The sequence below is a fragment of the Vipera ursinii genome, assembly GCF_947247035.1.
Source record: "Vipera ursinii genome assembly, chromosome: 5".
In the NCBI taxonomy this organism is placed as follows: domain Eukaryota; kingdom Metazoa; phylum Chordata; class Lepidosauria; order Squamata; family Viperidae; genus Vipera; species Vipera ursinii.
In genome coordinates, this window is record NC_139518.1 from 40,501,260 (window position 1) to 40,524,263 (window position 23,004).

The 23,004-nt window shown below is 38.7% G+C and overlaps 1 protein-coding gene across 1 annotated transcript in view; it reads left to right on the forward strand.

The window, feature by feature from the left end:
- The window catches only part of DGKG (diacylglycerol kinase gamma), a gene marked incomplete at its 3' end in the record, with an annotated part of 87,738 nt that overhangs the window by 52,256 nt on the left and 12,478 nt on the right, over window positions 1–23,004 (forward strand). The window contains exons 18-22 of the mRNA XM_083365084.1: window positions 2,072–2,157; window positions 3,551–3,640; window positions 5,325–5,485; window positions 9,728–9,792; window positions 17,600–17,690. Of these exons, the coding sequence (XP_083221210.1) occupies window positions 2,072–2,157; window positions 3,551–3,640; window positions 5,325–5,485; window positions 9,728–9,792; window positions 17,600–17,690 (493 nt within the window). The remainder of the gene's footprint in view (window positions 1–2,071; window positions 2,158–3,550; window positions 3,641–5,324; window positions 5,486–9,727; window positions 9,793–17,599; window positions 17,691–23,004) is intronic.

Here is a 23,004-nt window from a genome sequence, read left to right on the forward strand (position 1 = left end):
TGAGCAATCCGGTCTGGTCTGACGGGTTTTGTTTTAATTATTATTTTAATGTAATTTATCTTCTGCATTTGGGCACTAGGGTTTAATTTGTTTTCAATTTCTATATTTGTGCATTTTGATATTTATGTCCCTGTTCACCGCCCTGAGTCCTTCGGGAGAAGGGCAGTATACAAATCAAATAAATAAATAAATAAATAAACATTGGACAGCCCTCCCTTGTATTAGATACTGCAACCTCCCTCTGTGAATTCTGAAGTTCAGAATCCGTTTGACTTCATAATGTGTTTCTCCTCCCATCATTATGGGCACCGGGGCTGCTTTTTCCACGGGCCTCATAATAGACCCTTGAAATGGTTTCAGTAGGCTACAGTGGAATTCCAGATGCACTCTCCCCAGTATCCTAGGTAACTTGAGCTCTATTGTCTCCGGGTTTATAACTTTCACGATAAGGAAAGGGCCTATGTATTTTGGACCTAGTTTCTTGCAAGTTTGTTTCAACTTGAGATACTTAGTGGATAGATACATTTTATCTCCTACATGGAACATCCCCTGGGGACCTCATTTCTTGTGCCGCTGTTTTTTCTGACTTTCAGCTGCTCTGTTTAGCGCTTTCTTTGCCTCACTCCAAACATGTTGGAATGAGTTGACCCACTCAGTTAAGGTGCTTGAGGAGAAGGGTTCCTGCAGGCACTCTGGCATTGACACGAACCCTGGTAACTAGCTTAAATGGAATGAAACCAGTGCTGCTGTGTACTGCGTTGTTATACGCCACTTCTGCAAGTGGCAAACGTTCTGCCCAATTCGTTTGCTGGTAGTTAACATAACAACCCAGGTACTGTTCCACCATTGCATTAGCTCGTTCTGCGGCCCCATTTGTACTCAGATGAAAAACTGAGCTAAGCCCTTGAGTGGACCCAATCATCCTCACAAACTCCCTCCAGAACCTAGCAGTGAATTGGACCCCTCAATCTGAAATGATGCACTGAGGTACTCTGTGCAGTCGATAGATGTGCTTTAAAAATATCTTCATCAATTTCTGGGCTGAGGGGTGTCCAGAGCACATGATGAAGTGCTTGGAAAAGAGGTCTATTACAGTCCAAATCACGGTGCTTCCCCCACTCTCCAGCAACTGCACTATAAAATCCATAGCTATCCCCTCCCAGAGTCTAACTGGGTCAGCCACCAGCTGCAGCAGTCCTGGGCTTCACCCTGGCAGTTGTTTACTGGCTGCACAAGTAGCACAGCTCCTCACATAACTCTCAATGTACTTCTTCATTTTTGGCCACCAGAACTGACAGAGAGATGCAGAGTCTTTAGGAACCCAAAATGGCCAGCCTGCTCAGTGCCATGGCTGTGCTGCAGGACTTGCATACAGCTTGTCTCCCTTCCATGCTAACCCATCCCTCATGGTCAGTTCTTTTGGTGAGTTCCAAACCTCATGTCAGTTGGTAGCTCCTACTTCAGCTGTTGGGCAAACACATCAATGGGGTGTGTGCTACTCCTCTTCTCTTGCCGCTGGGTTGTTTGGTGGGAACGATGGAACTTACTACCTCCTCCTGGGTGCTCTTGTACTGAGGCATGCTGGGTAGGGCATCAGCAGCATAGCAGTTCTAATGCAAGAGATCTTCATAGCTTGACAATTAGTGGAATTATATCTAAAGTTTACATAGATACTAAGAATTTTTTTTTGAGCAGGAATAGATAGAAAACAGATCTCCATGAAGTGTAGTTTGGGTTCTAGATTGCATGATTTCTTTTTCAAATAGATTGCACTTAAACATTCATCATTCATCTATTCACTTGAGAATAGCAAAATATTACCTTATATTCTAATCCTGAAGAGCAGCACAACTAACATGCTTTTCTGTATGTTCACTTCTGTATATTATTGTAGAATTTGAAAAATAACTATCTTAGTCAGACCTTCCCAGTCTTATATTCTCCATATAGTTCAGATTATAAATTCCAGAATGCACTTGGAAGGTTGTGGGAGAATGTGGCATTTTTCTTATTGTACAAGAATCAACCATTTCTAAACTGCTTTGTTTTTTTGCCCTCTATTTTTTCTTAGATTAAATTTTTTCCGTGATGCCCCAGACTTTCGTATTTTGGCTTGTGGAGGGGATGGGACAGTTGGATGGATCCTGGACTGCATAGGTAAACTAGGATCTGTCAACATTTGATAAATGAAATTATCATTAAAGCATGGGTCAAGTCTAGGGTTACTGCTAAGAGAAGGGAAGGAGAGGCCGAGATGCTTCTTTCTCATGAATATGCATACCTCTGTCCAGTGTAACAAAAGAAACTGTGAATTAGAGAACTCTGACAAGAAAGACAGATACTTTGTGCACAGTTTGCGTCCTTTTTATTATCATCCACTTCTTCATAGTTGTTAAGGACTTTTTGATAAGGAGCTACAGTTGTACAGATTAAAAGCAATAAGAAGCACAGTTTAGATGAAAATCTGAAAGAATAAGCCTAAGTTTTAACCTTCCTTGGTATGAGGAGCAGAGTAGGTGGCTATTTACATATTTTGTTATCTTATTAACATTCACTATTGACAATTTAATTTCTATATAACACCAGTGTAGTGGTGTCACCTCTCCTCCCCTGCTCTTTCGAAGTTGGCTATAGCTGTACGTTCTGGCCATTCCATTGCATGTAATAAAGGCTCAGGAAGGACCTGTGGCAAATAGCTTAGCTACTATTTTGCTTTTGGCCATTCACTGTAAGATTTATTCCCTTCTCTCAGAGACTCTGAATTTTTGAAATATGTCATACCATGGCAAACTTTGTGCCTATCTAGTAACAAAAAATGCACTCCCTTAAAGATAGGGAGAAATCAAATAACCTTTCAAAATAGAAATGCAATGGATTGGTAGAATCCTGATTAGGTGATTCTGGTGAAGTTCCTGCATGAATGAATGTCATGCTAATAGCACGAGCCATGGCGGTGCAGTGGTTAGAATGCAGTAATGCAGGCTAACTCTGTCCACATACTAGGAGTTGGATCCTGACATGCTCAGAGTTGACTCAGCCTTCCATCCTTCCAAGGTCAGTAAAATAAGGACCCATATTGTTGGGGACAATAGGCTGACATTTATAATCTGCTCAGATAGTGCTGTAAAGCGCTGTGGAGTGGTATATAAATCTAAGTGCTAATGCGATTGCTATTGATTAAACTGGGGGGGGGGTGTTGATGCAGATGTAGAGGTAAGGTTCATCATAATTATCAGAGACTCTACTATACTAATCCCCAACTCCTCCCTCCCCATCCACCATTTCCTTCACTACTAGTGGATTCCCATCCACTGCCTCTATCACACTGAGGCCAAGTCTTCTAGACAATTTGCTTCGTGTACATCATGTACTCTCTCTGCTATTGCTTTTATTTTTAGTCGGTGAACACAATTCAAGTGAATTCTATCCCTTTGGGAGTTATTAAGCTTTACTACACCTCTGAGCTCTCCTCTGGCAGATGTTGCAAAAGAAGGTCATCATACCCAAAGGCCTATCTGTGGGCCTCTGATGGTTGCTTATTTCTTTGCAGATAAAATGAACTTAGCAAAGCACCCTCCTATGGCTATCCTGCCATTGGGAACAGGGAATGATCTTGCCCGTTGCCTCCGATGGGGAGGAGGTAAGTCTCTCAAGTCAGTCCAATGTTTTGGTTCATTCACCATAACTTCATGCCATGACTTGCCAATGATTCCTCTTTGCTAGCAATCTCATGTGTTGTTGAAACCTGCCAGCTGTTTTTAATGCCACCAGCCATTTTCCGTGCTTTACTACTATTGTGAATATGGGGAAATTTCATGAAAAAGATAAAGGAAACGTAGCTTCACTTCACCATTCAGATGATAAGTGGAGAAAATTAAACATGTCCCCACAATTGAACACCAAGTAGCCAATCAGTTTCTCAGATGGGTATGTAAACAGAGAAGAGAGCAGGCATTCTTCTGTTTTTGGCTTTTGTGCTTCTCTTTTGATGCTGGCTAATTACATAGGAAGACAAATGTTCCAGCTTTGGCAGCTACAGGAGAGGAACTAGTGAATCTGGACAAAATGCTAGACCAGCAAAGCTGGTTGTTGTATAGATCTGTTGCATTTTGTGGATTGGGTTGTGGGCTGTGTGAACTTATGGCATGTATACATGTGACAGATCCTGGAGTTTAGAGAACATCTATTTCCTGGGTTAGTAGGAACTGAGATCAACTTATTTAAGAGATATTTGTTCATTTTTCTTCATTTTCTTCTCTTTTCCGTTTGCAACATAACTTTCTAATCTTGTTTGATGCAATAGAGATTTAAATTCTTAATGAACCAGTAGTACTGATTATGGAAAAGAAAGCTAACCTTTGCATATAATTTCCTGTCCGGTAGTGCTACTGAAAGAAGAAGGTGGCCACTTACCCCCTTCCTTGTAAAACAGTGGTAGAATATATTTTTAAAGTGACTGGCGCGGTGGTATGCTGGAACTGGCTTATACTAGTTTACAAGAACTGATTATTAAATTTTCTGGAATTTTATGAGCCACTTGAATACAGAGATGGGCTACAGTGCTTATGGTGCCAAATCATCTGTTTGGCAGCTAGCAATGCAGAGTAGTGGCAGCAATACAGATGGGATTGTTGATTGTTATACATTTATCAGTACACCACTGGGCTATCACAATTAGCATATTTAGTTGGCTCTCCCCTGGGGAGTTGTGAGACAAGAGTATGGAGACCTTGGTAGAAATGAGTGTATGCCGAAGCCATTATGCCCCATGCGTATGCACACCCTGTTAAAGTACCATTGGAGGCTCTTCACAATTGCTCTTGATCTCCATGATGTGGATGCATTCTTATTTAAAGTACATATCCCATACAGATATCGTTTAATATTTATTGTGCAGTCAGCAGTTATAGCCAATCAATAACTGTATTACCCCACAAAGTACTGCTTCATACCATAGGTGCAATTTGAAGCTAGATTTAACATTGTTATTGGGGCTAGGATTTTATGTGGTCTTTACATGGAACACACATCGTTTTGCTGGCCCAGAGTCAGCAAATGCTGATGTTTTTGCCACCAGCAATTAATTGAGAGTTGGGGATGGTGTACAAGGCCTCAGATTTCAACCCCAGTGGTGAGGCTTATACTACATCAGATTGATTTCTGCTTCCATTGCAAATCACCTGCCTTTCTTTTCTGGCTATATGTTCTGTAAAGCCCATCGCTGCCTGGCCTTCTCTTACTCTATTGCCCCATTAATGCTAGGCAAATTCCACCGTAACAGTCTGTTCCTCATCACCTATCGATTTTTTTTCTTCTATTCCAAGGTTATGAAGGAGGCAACCTAATAAAAATACTTAAAGATATTGAGCACAGTACTGAGATAATGCTGGATCGATGGCAAATTGATGTCATACCCAATGACAAAGAGGAAAATGGAGATCCTGTCCCATACAGCATCATCAACAACTATTTCTCCATAGGAGTAGTAAGCAATCTGTGTTATCTTACTCACGTGGCTTTCCAAATATTTGGGACTGCATCTTTTACCATGCTGATAAATTTTAAGTCTCCAATATTTCATTTTTTTCTCTTCATACTATTCCCAATGCATTGGACTATCAAGGACATTAATAAGAACATCATTAATTATGGAAGGACTCAATGTAGAGAATTGATTTGGGAGGCAAAGGAAGATATAATAGAAGGATCATTTCCATGGTGTAGGCATTTCAGAAGTCCATGGCATGGCATTCTGCCTGTTTGCTCCTGACTATTTTTCACCAAAAACGGTATAGAATAATAAAACAAATAGAGTATATCAGTGACCGCAACATACCAAATGACACAACAGGAGAGTTCACCCAAACTCTTTGTTAATTCTGGACAGATACATTTGGGAGACATGACTAATAAGATACCAGCAAGGACCTGAGCCACATAGCTTGAACTTTTCTTGGTAGCACAGAAGCTGCCAGTTCTGATCCTTCAAAACTGGTATAATGTTTCTTTGGTAGGTTGCACAATGTTCAGATCTGAAGCAGGAAAAGTATTGCAGCTCCAACATGTTCCCCCACTTTATCAGCAACTCCTTAAATAAACTATATTGTTTCCTGGATTCACAGAGTACCTCTGCAGAGTCAGGAAATTACTTGATAATGGTCTGGAGGAAAAGTGGTGGCAGTACTGCCACAAGAAGATACTTGCTTTGATTCAGAAGACATTATGGAGGCAGCAATAGGATGAAACTCCTTTTTGCTGTCCTATAGACATTTCTTTGCCTTTTTAACTCAAACATACAGTATATTCCCCTGATCTTGCATGGCTTGCATGGCTACCATGCAAGTCCAGAAAAAGTGGCAGCCATTAGCACATTTTCCACATTTTTTTTTCATTATTTGCCACTTTCCCTGAAGTTGCCAGTTTCAATCATGGTTGCCGAGCAATTAGTTCTCCTGATCCACAGGACCCAACTGCTAGTACCTTCACAATTTACTCCTGCCAGCTTCTCTATTGACTTTGCTGGTTAGAAGCTGGCCAGGAAGGTTGAAAATGGCGATCACGTGACCACAGGACCGGCAACCATGATCATTGCGATCTGCTTGCCAAATGCATGAATTGCAACTGCAGGAAAGTTGTAATGGTCACAACATCGAGGATCAGTCATACGTCTCCTCGTTCAGTACTGTCATAACTTTGAATAAATGGTCATTAACCAAAGACTAATTATAGCTGCACAGTTGTGACATGGCCTACCTCCTTTTTCTCTGGGTCTGATTCTGCTATGATATTGTCCCATATGTTCCTTAATATTACTGGAATTTGAGAAATGCCAGTATGAATTATGGGAAGAGAGGGGGGGAAAACCAGAGAAATAAACCCAAGTCGAATTTTGAAATTGAAACATCTCCATTTTCTTGTGATCAGTGGGTGCTTTTCCTGATAACTGGTGATATGCTGAAAGGGAACTGCAGCCAAGCCAGAACAAAAAAGCCAATCACCTTACTTATATACCTTTATAAAGGACTAATATCACACATTTATTATTGTTATAATGAGAAACATGGTACTGCAAGGAAATGATAGTGTTTTGTTAAGAAAGTAGGCATACTGCTGTAAAGAGGATTTATGACACAAAATATCAACCAGTGTGAGCGATTGAGATTATCAGGTGTTAGCTTTGAGTGAATGTAGTCAAGTTCAGTTCCAACCTTTGACGGTTGCCAAAATAAAAACTAAAAAGAATAAGGTCCTGAAAAAATCAGAAGAGTAATTTCTGATGTCATATCAAATATACACAAGATACTCAAATTGTTCTATTTGGATACAGTACAATTCCACATTGGTCCTATCCAGAAAGCTCTCGGAGCTTTCTCTGAGGCTGAGTCAACAACATTAGCAGGAGAAAAAGAAGAGTAACAGGACTTCACAGTTCAGGATTTATTTATTTATTTAGTGCTACTCAAAAAGCACCTTTGACCATTACCAACCTCTTTATACTGTAGATTAGCAGCAATCAACAAGAATAAATATTCTAGAACAAAATACTCCTCCAGTCTATGTTTCTATTCCTTTCTGTGGTAATAGGGCAGAGTGTGAAGGTGCATATCTTCAGTTATGTGCTATTTTCTGGCCCTATTATCCAAAGCACATCTGTCCAGTTGAATATGCTTTCCTGCTATACTAGTAGCCTTATATAACTGCATGTACAGCCTTTTACAAGTAACCTTTTATATAATTATATTTTAACTATTTTACCATTTTGTCCTATTAAACATTCTGTGTGCCTTCATGGTTGATATGCGTTTTCACTGATGGGAATTGGTCAAATAATGTTAGTTTACCCATGTTTTAGGGTTGCTAGGAAGCCCCTCACAACAGCTGACTAGTTTAATGTTCTGGCATGGTAGGAGAAACAGCTGATGGAAAGGGGGGGAAACACTGAAGCATTTGTTTAAAAATGTTCTTCTGTTATAGTAAGGCTCCATTTATAAATGATTGATGATTGCCATAAATGTGTTACAGACATAAGCAATGTGCCTTACAAATGGCTGTAATTGATGTGCTGACCTTTTAAAATCAATAACACATGATTAATATTACATTAAATTATTTTTCATGCTTTGCAGATATTTAAGAAAATTGACTTTGGTGTCCTATATACCCTATATCTATGGATCCACAGAATAAGTCATTATAATCTCTGAGTTATGGGGTAAAGAATAACAAGAAAAGTACATAAACAGGCTTTGTTATTCTGGAATCCCAGCTCTAACAAGATGCTTTTAAGCGTTACCACTGATGATAACAAGCTGTTCTTGAGCCTAGGCTGCCACATGCTGCTTCCCATCTTCTCTCCCTTTATTTTTGGACTCTGAGAAACGTGGGCCAGTAACTATATCACTAACAGGAAGTTTTGGATTACAAATAGATCAGGTCCTGGACTCGCAAAGTCCCTTTCTAGTGACACTTCACTACTCCATCATGAACAGAGGGATGTGGACTTCGCTAATCCCTGGATGAGGAGGGTGCATTCCACAGGCAATCCAAACCTCAGTGCTGAGGGAAAGCTCTTTGCATTGCTATTTGTGATTTGAAAAGAGTTTAAACTTTATGCTTTCTTAAACCGAGTAAGGATAAGAACACAATTGTCAGCAAAGCAAAGAATGGCCAAAGGTATCCAATACAAGACTATTCTGTTAATGATTCTTAAGGGAATTTTTTTTAAGCTGAATATTTTGCCTTCAGTATTCTAGGAGTACAAAACAGATAACCACAAATAATATACATTAGCTTTCCCCAATTAGGCCATTATATTTAAAAGGGCATGATATTGGAAGAAGTCATTATACTAGGAAAAATGGTTCCTTTTTCATTGAACAGCATTCAAATTTGCTGCCATCTTATACTGCATATTGCAAAATGGCAGAAAATACTAGAAGGCATATATTCAACACCTCCGTACAAGGATTCCACACATGTTTCAAACCCAGTACTGAATTTCTGTGATCCTTCAACGTTGACAGTGGTTGATAGATGAGTCAACTTACTTCCAGCTGTGCTTTGGCAGGAAGCACTCTTAAAACAAGTTTCTTTCTTTCTTTTTCTTTCTTTTTTTTTTGCTTGACTGGAGCTCAAGGGAGAACTTGTGGCAGGCTAGTTTCTCATGGGAGAAACACTTGCATCACCCCATCTTCCAGATCAATGCATCCTCTCCCTCTTCCCCACAGAAGATCAGCTACCACAGTATCTTGCCAAGGTTCTGTTTGAAATAGCAGTAAAAGGATAATTCTTTGGTAGATTGCATTCCTTTCCCAGAGATAGCACTTTAATCTTTTTAGAAATAGCAGGCAAATGCAATTGCCCCTGAGATCCAATCCCCAGAGGCCCTGGCTTTTTCTTCAGCATTCTATTATTTTATGTGCATTTTTGTTGGTACCAAAAACTATTTGAGTGTTATTTAAATAAACAAATGAAAATTAAAATGGGGGTAAGAAATGCTAAGTGCAAACTATAGTAATATGAAAGTGCTTGAAAACAGACATTATTCTGATATGGTAACTTTAAGAAGCTTGTGGAGAAATGTAACATCAACACTAGTTATAATAATTGTGGGAAGGCACAATATAAGGAGTAAAGTTCAAATCTGTAAGTTCTAGTGTTAAGAATTCTGGAAAACTGACTGTACTTTATAAAAGGCTTCATTTCCTTCCCTTTCTCCTTTTTATAGGATGCATCCATTGCACATAGATTCCATTTGATGAGGGAAAAGCATCCTGAAAAATTCAGTAGCAGGTAAATATCACCCTTTCCCCCTCCCACAATTCTTTTTTCTTTTGTACTGGTTATAAGGTTGCAATAGTTGGGCCAAATTACTTGATTAAGCCTTCCCTAGTCTGTGCACCCTCTATCTAAATGTGTGGGTTTTGATTCAATTGGCTTGGACCACATGCCTGGAAAGGGGAAAAAGTTGGTTGGGGGTGGGGTGGGATAGCTCAAACATAGACAAATTTCAGACACAGGATCTACTCATAGTGTACCTTGGCCTCATCCATTAGTAATTTATCTATTAACTAGGAATCAGGAGAGGAAACTACAGGTGCACATTCTGTTTTCCAAGAAGACTCTTGTGAAGAGAACAATCTGGCTCAAAAAAAAATCAAGGAGGTTGCTTTGTCTCACTTCCCCCCCCCCAAGAACCCATATAATAACTTAGATATTTTTCTCTTTGTTCTTTCTAATTCAATTGTTTTTATGCCGTGTCTTTCATATTATAAACCTGAAGGCAGAATCAGATTATTTTAAATTGCATTGGTAATTTTTTTCAGTTGGAGAATGAAATTAAAAATGCAAAGCAATGAAATCAATCAGTTACTAAATCATTGTTTTAGAACCCTGAGATCTGGGAACCAAGTTAGAAATCATCTTCTTTGGCTGGAATATTGAAGTCTACAGAGATCTATTTGTAGAATCATTTTTTTCGTGAATTGTTAAGTTTGGTTGTGAAGCACTTCTATCTTAAGATGTGTTCTAATGGCAGCTGGTGCTTAATAACAGGCACAAGAGAATGAATACATTAGAATACTCGCTGTGGGACAATCCAGCCATGGACTATCCACTAAACTATGTGAATTTCATTATCTCTAACTGCCGTGTGCTCTAATGCCATTTTCTTCTATGTCCATGGGATTAATATAAGTACATTGGATCCTGAGCAGCATATAACAACTGCCTTCTTTCCCATGGTAAATGTGGCAGTCACATGAAGAGAAAGAGAAAGACGAGGAAAGAGAGAGACAGATCAACAATCTTGTTGGGGTTTTTTTAATGAAAGATAGTGCTATTCTTTCCCCTACAAACATGAAATATTCCTAAAACAGATGAAACAGATATCATTAGCTCTCAGTTTGTGACAGTCTTTTCCATGCTGCTACCTGGAACTGCTTTGATTTTCCATTAGGACAAACAATTGATGTCTGAGCTGCTGCAGCCATATATGGTATATCCCATTTCTAGTCCCCTAACTGACTAGAATCCGTTCATCCTCAGCATAACTGCTAAGCCAACAACCCATAAAATGTTATACACCCCAATGCTTATGACTGCCTGATTGAGATGGAACACCCTTTAGTGGAAACCATTGTCTGATGGTATAAAATATTTTATTGCTCTTACAATCTAATACTTTGGCCATTTTGTTTTGGCCATTGCGGAGCTATATTTGAACCTTAGGTGGGCAGACTTGTAGTTTTGAAAAGCCTTATACTCTAAAGAATTGCTTGGCAGGAAGAAATAAATAAGGGAAAGGATGCATGCCATATAAATAGCAATTTATGTCATATTGTCCACCTGTTAAGAATTGGCCCACACAAAGGCCAAGGTTTGCGTATGTACATGTTTCATTCATTTTTAACAAAGATAAAAGTGTAAAAATTCTAGCCTCTACTATTGTTAAAGTTAATGACGATATTGGTTCTCTTGAGTTGTGTCATACCTTACTCTCTGGATCAGAGATAGGTCTCTTCTGGGGGGGAAAACTAAGGATCCAAAATGATGTTTGCTGAATCCTAATTGTATAACAATCATAAAAAATAAATAAAAAGATTTCTCTCCCCAATCTCGGGAGAAAATGTAGGGGTTTTTCTGACAAGTTTGATTTTGACAGTGATCACAACTTTAGCACAGACCCACAATTTCTGCTTGGACCAGTGCCAATATAGGCCATTCACTGTTTCCTGAGTGCAAATGCAGATGACTTTGGCTGCCTCCTACTCCCAGCCTTCTCCAAATGCACTTCACACCCATGTTTTCTAGCTCCAGTTCGAAACTGCTGTTTTGCAACCTGAGCCATATTAAGCTCTTCAGAGCAGATGGTCTCCAGTGACTTCTTCCATTCTACTAGCAGACCCAGCACAGATTGGATGTAGCACCTGGCATGTCCCTTTTCCTCTTGGGCTGGTTCCTCTGCCCTGGATGGCCATTTTGTCCTTGGTTGTTAGCTACTGGTCAACAAATGTTCTTGTTACAATCTCATGGTTGATCTAGAAATGGCCTATTAAGTCAGTCAACAATCTTCAACCTAGGAAGCTCGTTCAGCCCTTCTTTCATTTAGTGGGCCCTTCTTTCTTGTTTTTGCTAGTTTTGGTGAAGCATCTTCCTCTTGCTTTCTCACCTCCTGCCCTCACTTTTGCAAAGCTTCCCTTCCTTTCCTGTTTTTTCCCCTCTTTTATATATTTAAGATATAACGTAAGAACTTTTCTACATTGTTTTCATAAATCTGAACAGTTCCTCCTTGTTAACAAATTTTCCATAAACCTACAGAGGAATGGAAGAACAACCAATTTTTATTTCATTGATTGATTGATTGTTGTAGAATCAGAGTTATAAAGGAGGAGAAAAAACAGAAAGGATCTCTATTTGTGTTAAAGGAGATATGTGGAAAGGAGTATGAAGCCATCCAGGTATGTAAACATCTGGAGAGACTATCCCTAAAAGAAAACAGTAGGCCCTGATAGGCTGGTCTATAGGTAGTCCTTGACTTACGATCATAACTGAGCCCCAAATTTCTGTTTCTAAGCAAGATAATTAAATTTAAGTGATTTTTGCCCCATTTTATGACCTATCTCACCACAGATTTTAAGTGAATCCTGGTATTAACATGGTTGTTAAGTGAACCTGGCGTCCTCATTGACCTTGTTGTCAGAAGGCTGCAAAAGGTGATCACATGACCCCGGGACACTGAAACCATCATAAATACATGCCAGTTGCCAAGCATCTGAATTTTGATCATGTGACCATGGAGATGCTGCAATGGTTGTAAGTGTGAAAAACAGTCATACATCACTTTTTCCAGTGCTGTTGTAACTTTGAATGGTCACTAAATAAATGATTGTAAGTCGAGGGCTACCTAGACTGAACATCAGCCTGATTCCCTTATCAATACACAACAATCCAGACTGCAATTTTGAATTTTGCTTAACTGGCCAGGAGCAGAATGCAAGACAAGTCACTTAGGTTGAAATGAGGAATTGCTCTTAGGCTAAGTATGCACTCAGCAACACCTTGTTTCTTATTGTGTGTTTGCCCATTTGAGCTACTGTTTTGCTTCTGACTGAGGTTTTTTACTCCTCATCAAACTGGATTGATTGTCATGGCACTTGTCCTTAAGATAAAAAGTATTACAGAAAGAAACTTACGTTATCTATATAAAAACCTGGAGCAAAATGATCTCAAAAGAATATGTAGTATTCTAAGATTTGGAACTTTTAACATTTGGCAATTTTGAATATTTTAGGTTTTGCTTAGAAAGCTCCAAGAATTTGGCTGTGGATCCAGTTCCATTCATTCACTCTTCATAATTATATATAAATTCCAGAACCAACAGAAACAGGCAATAAAGGCAAAACAGACTATCAGGTTGGAAATTGCTCACGTTTCACATGTAGATTCATGAGAAATAGTCCTGGCTTGCTTTCATTAAAAAAGCAAAATTCACTTAATAATGTCTATACAGGAGATATTCAAGAAAACTTTACAAAAATTCTTCTATTCAAACATTTCTCTAAGAATTAATACATCTTCAGCAAACAGTCTTCCTGCTGAAGTAAACATATCTTTATCCTCCTAATGCATCTTTAGGATAGGTTAGGAAATACAAAATGGAAACTGTAAAGGTAATCCCATGCTTCAACCATGCAGAATGAATAATGTTTGGCCTTTCAGATGTTGGTTTATAGTTTTTGCTGAAATTGTAATAGATATACAACAAAATTTGGCATATACACAAATATCAGACACATATATTCACCAATAAGTCTAATATGAATTTAGATAATGTCATAACCTGTTTGCCACAATTTTGCACTCTGATCTTTATTGTCAAGAGATAATTAGCTTTTCTCACTCTCCATATAGCTTCAATATTTCACAGATTTAAAAATAAAGATTTTCTGCCTGGAGGGTTTACATATTTATAATCCAGAGGAATTGAATCAAGGAATTCAGAAGCATTTTCATGTGTACAAGAAGTAGGCAGCACAGATGTTTCATAGGATAAAAAAATATGAAAAGAAATAGATATATCTGAAAATCAGGTTGGATTTGGGCTGGAATGATCCAGGTTAAAACATCTCTGTCAGGACCCACCCCAATCCACGTCTTAGGAAAATAACGAACTCTTGGAGCCAGGTGTTGTCCAAAAGGGATTTTTACTATGACATGATTGGTTGTGGAAGTACAAGACAGGATCTGGCATTGTTTTACATTTTAACACTATATAAAGGATTCCCATTTCAACCCCCTCCCTTCAACCCCATTTGGTCAGACTCACATTAATTAAATTTAGGTGTCAAGCTCTTTCGTGGGAAAGGGTAATCTTCTAGTGCTTTTATTGCTATTGCTTTCTTCCTTTCAGTTTCAAATGGAGATACAACCCAGATCCCTTCTTCCCTAACCCTCCCCCTTGTTGTCCCCAGTTCAAAAGATTTTCCTTGGTCTTTCAAGATAGCCTAAGGCAGGGTGAATAAACAACTCCTCCTTCCTCCTTGGAAGGTGGCAGAATCCAGGGAGAGGCACAATATTTTAAACATACATTTATGAATGTGATATAATTGGATTCTGACAATCTCCTTGTCCATAGGACTCATTGGTGTCTCTGGTCATGCTGTCTCAGCCCAAGCTACCTTACAGATTTTTGTTGTGGAATAAAATTCATATAAGCAACTTTAGTTCAGAGTACGTTCAGAATAAACGTAGAATGTAAATGCAATAAATACATATTTAGCCTGTTGAAGATTGGGGGTACTGTATTGTAGAAGTTTTAAAATTTTGTAGCAGTGTTCAAACATCAGAAGGTGTCACATAGACTTGGACAGGATAAGATATAATGGGGTTAATTTTCAATCAGTGGATGTAATTTAGAACTTGGAACATAGCCACTAGAAGTCTTGGAAGTATTAAGGACTAAAATAGCTATTAACAACTTATTCACCTAATTTTTTTATCAGATTCTTTCTTCGCTACAAAATTATTGGACTTCTTCCAGCTTTCTGACCTCTTATGAAGTCCTTGTCATTCTGTTCTACCTAATTCAAATATTTACCTTATTATGCCTTCCTGACACTTATTTGTGGTCTATACTGGTTAACAGTGGACTTCTCTCCAAAATCCATGAACATGCATGTATAGTTTTGGTCCAGCAGTAATCTAAGAAAAATAAAGTATGTGATATAAGCAGAAGGATGGATACGACTGTTCTACTTGTCTGTTTTCCAAAGTTGGAAACCTAGGATTCTTTGGAAGATTTTCAAGGGATCCTTAATGTGGAAGTATTACTCATACACTTGCCTTGCATAGGAAGTATTCCAGATGGGGAAAAGAAAAAGAGCTGTGCACAATCAAGTAAATAGAACAGAGTAGATGGATTATCAGATCCATAGTCTGGGTTCAGTATGAACAGTGAGATGATATATTACATTTTCAAATGCCTTGAAAAGTTGAAAACTAATGCCTCCGTACAAACATAATCTGAGAATTTCTGGAACAGAGTCATTTATTCTGCTGAGCAAAAGCACCAAGCGGTCTTATGTCATCGTTAGTGTTTCAAAATTCCTGTTGTTTAATCTGATATATATTCCATTCGGTGGGATGAACACTTTGACTTTTTTCCTGACAGAGCTCAAAGCAGGCTGCCCTCCAAAAAAAACCAAATGGTCTTGTCAAGGAAGTGTGTTCCAATAGGGCACAGTGAGATGTGTACAATACCTCAAGACTTCCCTATTTAGTTCTGAAGACGATTTTACACCTACAGGTGGCTTGGAGCCAAACAGCTGCTGTTCCTGTCTTTATAGCATTACGCCAGTCTTTAAACCTTTGGATGGTTTCTGAGGATCTGGTTGAAAATTTTTCATACAAGGAATAGAGCACAGAAGGCACTTCCTGTAAACAAACTCTATTAAATTACCATGTTCCTTAGAAAGCTCTGAAGTCATCTTAGGCCAAAGAGGAGCCACCAAAAACATGTATTAGAAAAAGAGGGTGGGTGCATGCATATTTCTGTCCTAAATTTTGAAAGGGCAATAAAAGCATACTGCCCTCTCAAATTGAAGTAAAAATGATTTTCCTTCTAAATTGTCTGCCACCACCACTTACTCCTGATTCTACCATCATAATAAAAAATAATCAGGTTAAAAATTCTGAATTGAGAAAGAATCCAATTTCCTTAATTGGCCTTACGAAGCTCTTTTACTATATTTTTATATTTTAAATTATATTTTTTTAAAAATCTGTGGAAATATGCTTCCTCTAAATTATATTAAATTGAAACTAGAATGAGGCAGCTTAGTTGATTTTACTCCAAAGGGTTGATGGGCTATAATTATGCAAGTAAAAAAAACATTAGTATAGTAGATTTCTATGGTCAAGAAATAGGCTTTCACAGGAAATAAAAACAAGATTTTATGGACTTAGGTCTCAGGGATTCCCATAAAATGGATTGTTCTCCCACCCCACATGTACACACATGTGATTTCATGAACAAGATTAAGGAGTGTTACAATTTATGGGTGCCCAGAAAGTTGAAAGGCAGGTGTCAAACTCACCATGTCACGTGACGTGTCACGACATATTGTGACTTTTTGCATTGCCGGAGCTGGGGTGGGCGCAACATCCATATGATGCAACCAGCCTGCAGGCTGGCAGTTTGACACCCCTGGAATGTATGAGCCAAGTACAAGTAGGCAAAGCATGCCATTTTATGGGGGTAGCTTAGTGGTGGGATTCAGCCGGTTCGCACCACTTCGGCAGAACCGGTATCTAATTTTTTGCTGCCCAGGCACAGAATGGACTTCCAGAAGCAGCATCCACACAGAGAACCAGTTGTTCACATATCTGAATCCCACCACTCAGGTAGCCTGACTAGCTACTGGGCAACAGAGGCTGGTTACCTTTTTCAGGAGCAAGGCTGCAGCAGCAGCAGCTTTCCCGCCCTCCTTCCAATATAAGAAGATATTCAGTTTCCATCGTCAACGGTCAGCTGACTGAGAATAATGGGAGTTAGCTGATTGACTTATGGTGTCACACTGCCTAATTTGAAACTCGTTTTAGACCAATTCGCGAGGTATTGAGGACTGGAAACATGTGGAAGCATCCTTATTCTTGTTTACTTTCTATAACCTTCTTGGACTGCTAAACTGTGGAGTAAATCCTCTGATACAATCTGTAGGACTGTGATGTGCATCAATGATTGGTACAAAATAATATGGTGTCTTATCCTTAATTAAAATTTGGTTCTGAAGATAGCTACTATTCTATTAATAAAAGACCCTAAATTTTACTGAAAAGGGAAAAGTGTATAAGGTGTATAAAATAGTTGGTGAATTGAAATATTCCATCATCTAGTGCTGTTGTGACGCAATTCCATAAGTTGTCTAATTTTCTAGAAGAATTTTTTTTTTGCTCTATCATTTTCCAGTCATACTATGGTAGCTCTTAATGTATGTAGACTGCAAACTCTGTGGCTGCTAGCAAGGCAGCATATATAGATAAAGTATCAAGTGAACGTATCACTCCAGAATGCTTTTCCTATTTTGTTTCTGTATGTCAGAATGAAGAATAAATTGTGGTATTTTGAATTTGGCACAACAGAAACATTTGCAGCCACTTGCAAGAAGCTTCACGACTATGTAGAGATTGAGGTGAGTCTTCCCAAACCCTTTAGTCTTATTTTCTGTAGAAGGTGTGTCATGATTATGCCAATAATTTCTTAGAAATGTATTGTTGTATTTCATTAAAACATTAAACATACTGTAGGCTATTGAACATTCTAGAAAAGTCAGGGTCAAGCTTGTAGAGTAAGAATTTCCCTGGTTTATTGGAAAATTATTCCTGGCCAATTTACAGTTTATTTTTCCCTTCCTCTTTAACTTCAGCTACATTCCATCTACAGAGTCATTAAAACTTTAGTCAAAAAATTAGGCTGTAACAGCTCTGCTGCTTACAGGTTAGAATTAAAAAATAAATAAAATGATTTAATTTAATAGATATATATTCAAAATCTTAAGTAGTGGTGTTAAATGAATATATTTTATTCATGAGTAGACTTGCCAAGAGTTATGGCAGTAATTGACTAGCATTGGTCTAGTTTTTATGTAACCAACATAGCACTATCCCTGGAGCCAGACGTGTTTTGCTCAGTTTACCCTGATGCTGTTAAACTCAGCCACATCCTTCAAGACATGGGACTTTTCTATTCTTTCAAGAAATATTTTAGTTTTTGAAAATAATACCAATTCCAATACAAGAATTCCCCCAATTTTTTAAAAAAAAAACCTTCCGTATCTTCTCAGCTGAAACAGAGCGCTTTTAAAATTGGGATCACAAATAGTAGATAATTCACAAATGTACATTTATGGAAATTTCACCTACTGACTTTGTAGAACTGTGTAGGGGGAGAGGAGGAACAGGAGAAAGGGGGAAAGAGGAGGCCCTGAAGGAAGAGGAAGGGGAGCAGGAGGAGACAGGCAATGAAAAGGCCACCCTATTTGCCATTCTACTGAAGATTGCCACTTGAAGAGAAAGGGCCTCTGGGCTCTCCTAATTTATTTATTTATTTATTTATTTATTTATTTATTTATTTATTTGATTTGTATACCGCCCTTCTCCCTAAGGACTCAGGGCGGTGAACAGTGACATAAATATCAAATGCACAAATACAGATATTGAAAACATTAATGTAGAAGATAAGTTACCTTAAAACAATAATTACAACAGAACCCGTCAGACCAGACCGGATTGCTCAAACAGATAGGTTTTTAGGTCGCGTCGGAAGGAGCGAAGGTCGGGAGCCATCCGGAGCTCAACCGGTAAACGGTTCCATAGGTCAGGCGCGCCCACAGAGAACGCCCTCCCTCTGGGAGCCACCAGATGGCATTCTCCGAACGGCGGAACCCTTAGGAGGCCCTCTCTGTGGGAGCGCACTGGACGGAGGGAAGTTGACGCTGGCAGCAGGTGATTCCTAATTGCCCCTGGACTGCTGGATGTAAGAGAAATAAAGGAATAGGAAGATGATGGTGCATTGGCCATTTTTTCCAATCAATGATTAAGAGAATCCAAAGTGCAGGAGGGAGACAGGAGGAAGCTTCTCACCAAACGGCTTGCCTGATGGGACAATGCTGGCAGATATTTTATTTTTTTGCATAGCCTTCATAAGCACAATACTCCTCTCTTTATTTTTTAGTGTTTGATTCTGACCCACAATGGTAGAACCAAACAAGATTCTAGATTCCACGCCTCTGAATACTTTCCAATTAACAATATAACTCCTGTGGTTACTGCACTGTTAGCAGGTCGACAAAGGTTTTTCCCCCCCACAAACAGCTTTGGCAGCTGCAGCTGAGCTTTTAGTGATATCTCCACCCACTGAAGATGGAGATTTTAAGATGTTTTGCAGGGAAAGAGTAGGTACATTTATAGTTGAGAAAGCTTCCGTTGGATACAGATATCCAAAGCACAGTTCAGTGGAAGAAGAAAAAGTTATAGATGTGGAGCAGCGTTTTAAAAATGTACAGCATATTCCTGTTTTATTGATTCCCTTTAAATACATTTGCTGGCATGGACATCTGAGTGTTTCATCTTTGAAGCCAGCTTTGGGAGAACAGAATTGTGCCCTTACAGGTATACTTCAGGGCTTGACTAAAATTAAGTTTGTTGTGAATGTTTGTAAATTCTGTGATTGCCTACTACCACCTTCTAGCTACATGAAAACAGCCTCTAATTAGGAAGTGTGTGGTTCACCAGCAGTTACTAAGAAGTCAGTCATTTCATAGTTTCTACTTGAGATTTTATGTGGTGTGTATTTTCCATAACCATTTCCACTCCCCAACCTCATCCAAACTGTCCTCTTTTTAAGGACTGAAAGTTATACTTTCAGTTTCCGTAGTCTAGAAACATAAATGTAACATTTGTTAATAATTCACTAAAGCTGAAGGGGTTTTAGCTTTTTAAATGTTGTTTTAATTGGGCTTAATTAATTTAATGTATTTTAATTCTATATTATTTTTATATTGTATTTTATGCTGCCCTGTAAACCGCCCTGAGTCCTTCGGGAATAGGGCAGTATAGAAATTTAAATAAATAAATAAATAAATAAATAAATAAATAAATAAATAAATAAATAAAGCAAGCAAGCAAGCAAGCAAGCAAGCAAGCAAGCAAGCAAGCAAGCAAGCTAGAAAATGGAAATGTCAGTCACAGCCCACGCCTTGCCATGCTTTTCCACTCTGCTGTGATCACCTCCCCTCAGTTCCTTATGAGAATGAGGACAGGCATCCTCATGATGACAGGCATCCTCACTCAAGGGCTGATACAGGGACAATTCCCATCAGCTGTCATTGTCCGAGAAATCATTTCAGAAGATCCTGGGCTCAGTTGACTTCTCTAATTGCTTCCTAATTGTGTAAGTGATCCTGGTGCTACTATCTTTACTGTGACTATAGATTTGCATGCCAGCGTGACCTCAGATCTGGGTATGGATGGCTTTAAGGAATACATTGCACTTGCAGACCACATCAAAAAGGTGCCAAGTGGACATACCACTCAGAGTTCACTGCTGGTTTCTTCATTCATCTCTTTTTATTCCTCATTCCTATTTTCACAGTATCTTTCAAAAGTGCCAGTGAAAGAGATAGAAGCCCGTCCACTCCAACCTGATGTAACATGACCAAAGCTTGTTGATCTGGATAATTATTTCAAATTCTTTGTAGACTACCATTATGTTCAAAAAAATTCTTCCTTTAGCCTCTATAGATGCTGGTGTGTGCTTAAGACATCTACTCTTATTTTATAAGGTTACACACAGTGATGGCCTCCTGATTTTATTGAAGACAGCATCTTCAGGGGCTAATAATAGCCAGGAAGGAGAGAAAAGCTTTTTAGAGGAAATTGGAACTCATCCAAACCCAGATCAGGAATAAGTTTCAGTTGATTGCTGTCAAAAAGGGTAAATGACATAACATATACTTCTCCTCAGCTGTCTCAGATATTTTAGCTGGCTACATCCCTTGCTCATTCATCACTCCCCAGCTTTCTTCCTTCCAACACTAGTCTAGCCTATCCCTTTGAGTACAGGATGTTTAAAAAGAACCAGCAAGGAAGGACATTCTTGGTATCTCTGAAGAACTTTTTCCATTGTCCAGCTATTCTTAAAATATGAGAAGGTTTGTGTTTAGTTTGGTATGGTATTTCAGCACACACTACTATTACCTCCCACATCCAGTTCACCTAGTACATCTATAAAATAGATGCAGACTTAAAATGGTATTTGGCATTTTCCCCTAGCCATCAATTGTTGAGATTGTATTTAGTTTGTGAATCAGTGCAACTCCTAAAACTTTCCCCTGTGGATTCATGCCTGAGAGGCCGAAGTCAGACATGGAATATTCAAATAGCACATTTTGCCAGAAACATTTCAAACAATCTAAGTAGGCAAATGATTAGTTCTTGGGTTCAAAACAGATTAGTTCCACACATGACTTCATTTAGTAATTTAGTCATGCAGCATATTAAATAATGAAATAAAAGTGAATGCCTTTTCTTTGAGCAGCAATTAGGACTACCTGCTATATATCTGGGATAAGCAGTTAGGATAATGCTGCTGTCGAAAGTAGTCCTGACAGTGATTATGTTTACAATGGCACCTGAATAACAGTTGCCAAGAACACAAGTCATGACCATTATTGGATTTCAGTCTGTTTGTGGGCTTCCCATGGGTCCTTGATTGGGAACAGAATGCTATACACAAAAGGGTTTACACTGATCCACTATTGCTTTTATTGTACTTGTTTTGGATTTAGCACTGATAGCGAGGACATGGGGAAAATACTTTAGCTGTATTGACAGATTCCACACTGCACAGCTATTCATCTGTTATATAAAAAACCCCTAAGCGTATCCCCTCCCAGTATTGGCTAAAAAATACTATTGTGTGAAAAAATAACTTTGTTTCTCAGTCCTGGATCTTTCTGCAAATGTGTTCAGGATATTGTAGTTCAAGGGCGGCAAAGTGTTAATTTAACAGCATTTTAAGATGAAAGCAACAGTTTGCCCTCCTTTTGGCTCCAGGCATCTGTCATGAGCACAGGAGAAATGGCAGTTTTGTTTTGGAAATTGGCATCAGTTACAGTTGTAGTCGCTTAGAAATGAAGTTGTGTTTTTTTTTGCCCAGCTGCAAATGTCTACTTCCAGTCTTCCTGCCAACAACCCATCAGCTGCCCCTTCTCAAAGAGGCCATTGTACCACATTGGCACAGAGGCAAAGCAGGGTTAAAGAGGAAAATACAGTTGCTGGCCATTAGATGCTCATTCCTCTGCTGGGTGAATATATGGCATCTATATCACCTTCTGCAGCCTGCCAGAATTTTGTTACCCAGACAGCGCAGGGGAGGCTCATTGGCAATGTCCCCAAGCAAAACAATGAAGCAGAACACAGACCGAAGAACAGCACTTGCAATCCTTAGATAAATATCAAAGGACTTGTGTGCAGACCAAAATAATTGTTTTTCAACTATAGCTTTTGCCAAACATGTTATTATGTTGCTTTAGACTACTCTTTACAAAAAAAAAACCTATTTACACCTTGTTTTCATTAATTTCTAGTTTCAGTTAGAGGAAGAAGGGACAACCACACAGCTAAATGGATTCACATATGAAGCTTGATAGTTTTTAAATGTGAATAAATTATTATTACTATGTTCACCTGACTATTAGTAAACTTTTCATTTCTGCCACCCACAATGGCTTGTAAAGCAGTCACATTATTTACAGTCTTCATTCTCTGCTTTAAACATTCCCTCTGTTGTCAGTAAATAATACACAATATGCAAAACAGCAAAATTCATAGGTGATAAAAGACTCACAAAATTACTAGGATCTACGGGCATCTTAAAATGATCTTGAATACAATAGGCATTGCCTTAGCTTAGATGAATATAGCTATGTTGGCTTCATAGATGGC